The sequence below is a fragment of the Galleria mellonella genome, unplaced genomic scaffold (assembly GCF_026898425.1).
Source record: "Galleria mellonella isolate WM207_F2 unplaced genomic scaffold, CSIRO_AGI_GalMel_v1 utg312, whole genome shotgun sequence".
NCBI classification, from domain to species: Eukaryota; Metazoa; Arthropoda; class Insecta; order Lepidoptera; family Pyralidae; genus Galleria; species Galleria mellonella.
In genome coordinates this window covers 7521565-7530324 of record NW_026442074.1, presented here as the reverse complement: position 1 = coordinate 7530324, position 8760 = coordinate 7521565, and the positions used below count along the sequence as shown (strand labels likewise).

The 8760-nt window shown below is 31.7% G+C and overlaps 2 protein-coding genes across 2 annotated transcripts; one reads left to right on the top strand and one right to left on the bottom strand.

Moving 5' to 3' along the window:
- Positions 1-525: 525 nt before the first annotated feature.
- On the top strand, positions 526-4748 carry LOC113520948 (fatty acid-binding protein 1-like). The gene is made up of 4 exons (XM_052895944.1): positions 526-686; positions 1405-1571; positions 2924-3034; positions 4606-4748. The coding sequence occupies exons 1-4, from the start codon at positions 617-619 to the stop codon at positions 4657-4659; spliced, it is 402 nt and encodes a 133-aa protein (XP_052751904.1). The 5' UTR covers positions 526-616; the 3' UTR covers positions 4660-4748.
- Positions 4749-6572: 1824 nt separating this feature from the next.
- Positions 6573-8743, bottom strand: LOC113522223 (uncharacterized). The gene has a single exon (XM_026907898.3). The coding sequence runs from the start codon at positions 8544-8546 to the stop codon at positions 6600-6602; it is 1947 nt and encodes a 648-aa protein (XP_026763699.1). The 5' UTR covers positions 8547-8743; the 3' UTR covers positions 6573-6599.
- Positions 8744-8760: the final 17 nt, after the last annotated feature.

The following is an 8760-nucleotide window of genomic DNA, read 5'->3' as shown; positions in this document are numbered from 1 at the left end:
GTCAATAATCTTTTTCTTCCTAAATTTGTTTGCCATACTAAGTATGGCACGCATCATTCCATTTCCATCCATAAAAAAATTGAAAGTTAGAGGAGTTTTGATTAAAAATAGTGCCTAATAGAGCAAGAACGTGGAATTCTTTATCTTAGATTTTTTTATATCACATTTTTTCTCAATTGTTTAAAGTAAGTCAGTGTTCAGAATATTGTTAAAATAAATTGTATTTGAAAGAAAATTTTGTGAAAACAATACGGGCTGCCTGCTCCCAATTTTCTACAATCTAGACAAGGAGAGAAAAAGAATATTAATTTACCTTTTAATTTAGGAACTAGGATCTTAGACTAATGATTTTGTAAATTTAAGCCAATTTTTTTACTCCTATTCTAAATTTTATGAATTATATAATTATAAAATTAATCGTTAATCACCAAATTGCATTACTACATCGGATCATGAGATAAAGTTACCTATTTACGGGCTTATAAAGTTACATGTAATAGATAAGAAATCATATCCAATAAGATAAGAAGGTATATAAGTCAGTGTAACGCACTGGTTTCTTTATTATAGTTTATACATTTTTTATGTGTGTGATCTGCAAAGAACCAGAACCAAAATGTCCTATCTAGGAAGAGAATACAGATTCGAAAGAGAAGAAAACTTCGAGGCATTCCTTGCTGCTATCGGTAGGGTGCATTTGTTTTTTTATTACATATATAAAAGTACTGCACTATTATTTTTCGATACAATATTTAATCATAATATTTATGAAAGATTTTTACCAAAGAAACTAATGAAAGTATCGTAATAGGAATGTATGGTATTTTAAATCTAAATTAGAATATTTAGAAATTATGAATTACGAATGAAGTATAGACAGCAATAATGTTGTTTCTAAACTAAACAAATATGTGTAGATATGTTTTTATTTAGTAAATGTAGAGTTTTTAGTAAAGTAAGAATACATAGAGAACATATAAAAAAATATGTAAAATGTAGTTAATGTTCCAGATTGTTGTGACAAATTTAATAGTATGGTTCTAATGAATCACAAATATAATTTTTTTATGCACTCAGAATTACTGGAAATGGCTTTATTTTAAACTTTGTACTTATAAAATTTTGGAAGTCTTATATAGAGTAAAGAAAGAGAAAATTGTTAAAAATTCCTACATCTTAAAGAAATTGTTACAAAAATTGTAAGATGCTGGTGATAAATTACATTTTTGTGAGAATACAAAATATACATGATCGGGAAAATATGAGTATGTCTAATATTACTTTCACCACAACGGCAATAGTCGACAAATGTCTCTGACAATCCAATCAGGAATTATAATCGTGAGCATATTTATTGATGTTTTATAATGCAACTGTTTAAATTACCTTCTTACAATTTTATAGATGTCGCACCAGAAGACAAAGCCAGGATTGCCCAGTACAAACCTTCACAGAAACTGGAGAGGGATGGTGACGGTTACAGATACACAACAGTATTGCCCCAAAGAACGAAGACTATAACCTTCAAGTCAGGTGTGGAGTTTGATGATGAAATCAAGGAAGGTACTTCGGTAAGTTCATATACAAAGGTTTCTCCAAAAAGATTACAGTTATGTATATATTATTTATTGCACTCAAATACTCAATAATAATAACAATTAAGAATAATATGACCAAATATAAAATTACTTCCAAGAGATCTCTTCTAGTTAACCTAATGCAGTGATATAGAAAGTAGTGAATGGGCAACAGTAGTGCAAGAGAGCAATGCACATAGAAAAAATTATAATGTTATTAAGAAACGGAAATGTAACATTTTATTGCTCAGAAATGTCAACATATAAGGGGTACTATAGACGTCATATATCCCATCACCATACAAGTACAGCTGCTTAGTGATAGAAATACGAGTGCAATATCATCTATATTCATGAATTGTATTTTAAAATATATTTTCAAAGGCAAAGAAAAGTAGTGTTACTTCAGACACTTTTTTTTCTTTCATATCGCAATAAAATTCACAAACATTATTATGCAATCTGTCCAATCGATTGTACGTCAAAGAACTTCGCTGTCATTTGGGTTCAGAATATTGCTTTTGCCATGAATAAATATATATTATTTAAAATAAAAATTATTACTATGGCATAATATTGATAAAATATGCTTTTATCATTTACTACATCAAGAAGTACCTATATACATTTTGCTCCACAATAAAAACACCGATTTCCATAGTTACTTCAATAATACACGTCAATACACTATATCGATTAATAACATGATGATTCGTAGACACAGTAGATTTTAAAGTGTAAGTAAATGTTGATTTTATGTGATAATAATAAAGTAAATCGCATCAATTGCAATGAGAAATTATTAAAATCGATTCTATATGAGCATTTTCATCTCGTAACTACTGCAGAAAAAAAAAAACAACAATTAAGACTATCTCTTTTTGAAAGTGACTTAAGGAAACACAGTCGATTAAAAGTTTATTTATTTATTTACTCTTTGTTGCATCACTTAAAAAATAATACAAAAAATACGTACATTACACTAATACAGTACAAAAGGCGGTCTTATCGCCAAGGCAATCTCTTCCAGACAGTTTTTGGGTAGAGGAGAGAAGAAAAGACCGTAGCTATTTTGCGCAAGAAGCGTATCTAACAAAAAAAACGCTCATATTAATAAAACATCCATTATCTAGCATCATTACTTACATCTTAGTTCTCTTAATAGTATTTATTATATAAATAAATATATAAAATACATAACATATATTAAAGTTATTTAACTATTCAAAATATAAAATTTTGACTGCAAATAAAACAGCAACTTTATTAATCTCAAAATATGCGATCAATGCGGGAGTAAAATTTATTTATTGCAAAAGTTAATTTTTGTTATTGTATTATTTTAGGTAAAAACTACCTTCACTGTAGATGGTGACACAGTAACCCAGGTCATTAAGGACTCCAAGGGCAGAACCGCCACATTCAAGAGGGAGTACTCTGGTGATAAGTTGAAAGTTGTAAGTATCTAATTACCTGAGGTTTCTTTAGGGTCGGCAACGCGCGCGTAGTACCTCTGGTATTGCAGGTGTTCATAGGCTACGGTAACCATTTACCATCAGGTGGGCCGTATGCTTGTTTGCCACCTCAGTGGTATAAAAAAAACCTGCTTACTCTTAACACAATCATCGTCATCATATCAGCCGTTAACTGTCCATTGTTAAATATATACCTCCCATTTGGGGGTTTGACAGTAGTTGCCACGCTTAACAGGCGGGTTGGCAACCGTAGTTATGCCTTTGGTGGTGTTTTAAGATGGACATTGTTGTCCATCCCTCGAATATTAAGCTCCCTTAGTCGCCTCTTACGACATCCACGGGAAAGGAAAAGGTGGTTCATTCTATGCCGGGAAGACACGGAAAAGTCGAGATAATTCTAGTGAATTAGTTAAAATTATTACAGTTTTTTAGAGTTAAAATTATTATAGTTTACCTAAATGATCGCGTTAATTCCCGTTTCTTATAAAACATAAAATATATCTACAGCGTGAAAGTTTAAACGTTAACATAACTCGTAAAAGTGTTGATTCTCCTATACAAACACGATTTGCTTAACCTTTGAATTTTGATTCGCGAAATTTCTGTTCTAATTATGTTCTATAGCATGGGTAGATTCTTAGTTTTACCACATTCCATGATAGTTAGCGCAGTAACCTACGAAACCTTCACCTTATGTCAGAGTCCTACTATGATCACAAGTAGTAGGTAAACACATATTCTTCATCTGTCTTTAAGTTCAATGAAATATAATCCTCGAGGTATATTTTAGCTCAATCACTATAAAGACCTAAAATGTCATGCAAACATATTACACACTTGGAAATTTCTTTTGTTTAAGCCTTTTTGTGCCGGTAAATTTCTATGATGATAATGGAATGCTAACCCCGCCTACGCTAACGGTATACGCTGGCGGGGCACCAGTGAGAGATGATAAGTAAGAATGGAAAGGCAGGCCAGTTAGCTTATCGTGATGAATACATCTGGAATTCAACACAAATGTTTTCCACGTGGAGGTAGACCTGACAGAGTATATTGCTAGTAATGGGACCGGTAGTCTGCATTACTAACAACTCGTTATATAGTTTACACAATATAAATTTAGTGTATGTACAAAATGTCCATCGTTTGCGCAGGACCTAAACAGAGTCTATTACAAAGTACGAGGGGTGTTTTAACTAAGTTTATGGGGCAGTTTTCCTCATTGTTTATTTTTAGGGTTCCATAACAAAATGGTACTAAGCAATTTTTATGGTGCCCTTTGTTCATCCGTTCGTCATAGTGTTATACTCCCAAATTAAATAGTGATACTACCCATGCTATATTTTAGCAACTACAAATAATATCGATTTGAAGTTTGGTATAATATGATTTGATATTTGTATATTTGTGTGTTGTATAGAAATCTATTTATAGATTATTATGTATATTGAATCATCAGCGTGTAAATTAAAATTACGTTAGACAGGTTTTATTTATTTACATTTATTTCAGTTGATGAAAATACATATATTTTATATTAATTTTTTTTTCAGTCTATCACTGCCAGCGTATGGGACGGCGTCGCTTACAGATACTACACTGCGTAAACTCATTATAAGTAGTTAAGATTTACCTAAATTGTTGATATTTATTGATTTTTAAAGTTTTATAATAAAATACCTATTTAAGTACATAACTGGTTATTTTAATTATTGTTCATTGTATGGAGACTCGGCTTTATACCATAGGTCATTATGCTATATATAACGCATAAGCTAGCACGAAGCTGGTAGGTATATACTAACAACAGTATAAATATTATAATACTAGTCTAGCCCATATGACCAGACTGATGATGTCTTTTCGTTTCAATGATAATTATAATTACCTAAGTATAATAGCACTCAGGTATTGTTATGCTAAACCATTATTGATAATATTCCTTAATTAATAATTGAAAAAGATTTTGACAAAGAAAAGAGGGTCAAAAGAAGGCAGACGATTTTGACCTCCAATAATCAACAACTACTAACTCGTGAACTGAAGGCGCTATCTATAGCGCCTTCACTAGAGGGAGACTGTAAAAAAGTCGCTTGCTAAGGCACCTCTGTCCCATTCGTGTTTCTGCCGTGAAGCAGTTATGTTTGCATGGTTGTGTTTCGGTTTGAAGAGAGAGATATGGCAGTGTATTTACAGGGTACAGAGGAATAACACCTGAGTCCTCAGGAATCGTAACGCATGGGAAGTATCATGGGCAAAACAGCATACTCTGTTATGTCCATGATACTGCTCATTTCTATAGGTGACGGTTACCACTTTCTTTCACTTTTGTAAGAAGCGAAGAGGGTTTGTTTAAATCGAAATATTTGGCGTTTCATTGTTTTTGCCTACCCTAATGGGCGACAGGCGTGAGAGATATGTATGTAAGTCACTTTGCTTTCTCTATAAATTTATAGAGCTACACTTAGATCACAGTTCTCTATACAGGCCGCAATTGAATTCATTAGCAGTGCGGAAAACTAACAATTAGTGACAAGTATTAAATATATTAGTAAAACGTGCGTGGACAATATTATAGTCGGATATTGATGATAATGGGTGATAATAAAATGGTAAACCCACCTGCGCTATCGATATACGCCGGCGGGGCATCAGTGAGGGGTGATAGGTGGATATGAAAGCAGGTCCTTTAGCCAATCGTGACGGATTTCACTAGAATTAATCATGATAGTTTTCAAGGGGAACCGCGTAGAGGTCGACCTGATAAGGTGTATTGCTAGTTATGGGGGAATTAGACCCCATTACTAATAATCCTTTCCCCCCTCAGTCGGATATGGTAGGCTTAAGATGGTAATCTTCATCATCATATTAGCTTATAAGTGTCCACTGCTGAATATAGGCCTCCCTCTATTAGGGGGTTTGGCCAATAGTTGCCACGGTGGACAGGCGAGTTAGCAACTGTAGTAGTGATGGTGGTCAATCTTTGAGTGTTGGCAGTCACTCAAATACTAATGGCAGTGGAAATAAAATAATTCTACTCAAACGACCAATGATATAGACTACCGCAAAATTATACCTATTTCAGTAAAATAACAACAAATATTTTTGAATCTAAAATACTCAACAGCTAAACATACTAATACGACGGTGTTAGTATGGGAGGCGAAAAATATTTTGTTTTTCGACTTTGTTTCTTTGGTGAAAATGTACAGTTTCGCTGGTGGAAAGTTTCGATTCCGTATGTTATAAATACTGCCAACTTTATGATATTTAAAATACCACAAATTTCAGATACGAATGAATGTCCGTATCAACGAAAATTACCATAATTTGTTAATCCCACAGTATGTTAGCAAACTAATCAAGCCTTATAAAATGGAACATTGATCTCGAATATATTGTTGGGAGCTAGTGATCGATTGTGACTCAGGACCTTCCTTCAACCAATTTATGGATCCTGTCTATGTCTATCTATGTATTGATGAATAGCTAAACTGATGATGAAATAAAAGAGAACCAATCATATTTATCACAGATAGATTTATATTTAATTTGGTAGATTACACAAATCTAAATGTGTATCACACAGAACGCATATTGGTTTATCATTGTACAATTCTATTCTTGCAGTAATTCCACAATTACTATTACATACAAGATAATTACAGGTTTCTATAGGAGTAAATGTTAAAGAGCAAAACATATTTAAATGACCATTGGAACAAGTAAATCCATCAAGGAAATTATCACAGCATTGGCACACATACTTATAATCTTTGGTTCTATCTACTGGAATATACTCTTTCAAATTCTTATCATATTTTTTACAATAATATTTCAAATAGTTTACCAAACTTGTAAATGTTTCAGCTAAAAAATCATTCGGAAACTTTTTATCTAAATACAATTTATATAATTCCTTTACACGAGACTGTGCATGTAATGCCATAATTTTATCTTGAATTAATTCAATAGAACATTCTGGCAAAAGACCTTTGTACAATTTCAAATTTATTTGCAAAGTGTCATATATGATTGCTATAATTAAATATATTTTGAGTTTATATATATTAGTTTCAGCCTCCTCCAAAATTTGTTTAAAATCTAACACAGGTAAACTTCTTGTTTTCATACATTTATATCTAAATAATTCTACATAATCCCACATGTTTGTTAAAGTTTTTGTAGGATTATTTAAAAGTACTTCTACTTCATTAGCATAGTTTGTGTCTGTACAAAGAAGTATAATCTCAATTTTCATATAATCTTTCCTGATTAATATTTTTCTGTTCAAAAGTCCTAAAGAACAAATTACATTGTTACTGGAAAAGGTAAGACCGTAAAGTTCATAATTTGCATATGTCTCTTTTAGGTGGACCATACTGATTTTAACATCAAGGTTATTGTTAGAAATTGTAACGTTAACTTTATAAACTTCACAGTTAACTGTGCCAATATAAAATTGATCTCCACATTTTGTATTTACTGTAATTTTATAATCATTTACATTTTTTACAAACTGTGACAAAATGTTACAATCCATATCTAATAAGATTGCAATAAAGTGTCTGTGTTTGGTACATGTAAATATTATTTTATTGTCTATTACAATGTACTGTAAATTTTTTGCAATCATTCTATCTTTGTGTGCCCACAATGTGTGTTTACTCATAACTTCTACATTTTCCCCTATTTTACAATTTAAAGCAACTATTTCACCAACCATATTTGAATAAACTAATATAAATGTATGATCCAATTTATTTATCCATTGAATTGTTGTTATTTCACTTGATTTAACTTGAATAGAACAAAAATATTCTGCTTTTAATAATAATATATCTCTTTTTATTAGCCATAATAATATGTTACCATTTTTCTGAACTGTAACAAAGTAACAAGAGCCATCTGGATTCAGCTTTGGAGCCCAACATATTGCAGTTGATACTACTGTTTCAACAACTTCTCTTAAATCATTAAAACATTTTGGTATATTGGATACTACATCAAAAAGTTTATTTACATGTTTAGATATATCAAGTGCACTAACTAAAGTACATCTGTGAGGACAAAACAGTTCCACATTTCCTATATTATTCAACACAGCAAGGACAGATTTGTTGTTAAAACAGAGATCGGTAGGTGACCAATCAAAGGAAACAACAGATACCATTTCTTCCACTATATGAGGACTGTATGGCCAAAACGAAGGATCCAGTGCCAACTGCGATAGCTCCATGTTGCTCAAGCCTTTTTTAATAAAACTGTTGTTCGTGAGGTAATCTGTAACAGGACTCGATTTCGAGGTAGGCACTATAGATTCTGTGCAGTCAATGTTTTTGTCTAAGCATCGTAAATTGTGTGTATATTCGATACAACTGACACCTTTATCCGTACGTATTGTTAGCACGGACTTATTCCATAACATTGCAGGTTCTTCGTATTTGGTTATTACAATCGTGCGTCTTGATACCTCGTGCAAAGTATTTGCCATTGTTAAAACATTCGGTATTAACACAATGATTGAATTGTTAATATGTGATATTCAATTAAATGATAACGAATGAATAAACTAAATTAATTCCGTAATAAATTACAATTATAAAGAAAAAGAAAAATGGGAGAACAACGAAATAAATACAAAACAATTACAAATTACAAATATTATTTGACATTACAATGACATTTCTAATTGATATTAGGAAGTA

Bases quoted from the DNA above. Each gene is read 5' to 3' on its own strand.
- LOC113520948 (XM_052895944.1), top strand. From the start codon at position 617: ATGTCCTATCTAGGAAGAGAATACAGATTCGAAAGAGAAGAAAACTTC. The intron at 687-1,404 runs GTAGGGTGCATT...ACAATTTTATAG, and splicing joins GGCATTCCTTGCTGCTATCG to ATGTCGCACCAGAAGACAAA. The intron at 1,572-2,923 runs GTAAGTTCATAT...GTATTATTTTAG, and splicing joins AAATCAAGGAAGGTACTTCG to GTAAAAACTACCTTCACTGT.
- LOC113522223 (XM_026907898.3), bottom strand. From the start codon at position 8,546: ATGGCAAATACTTTGCACGAGGTATCAAGACGCACGATTGTAATAACC.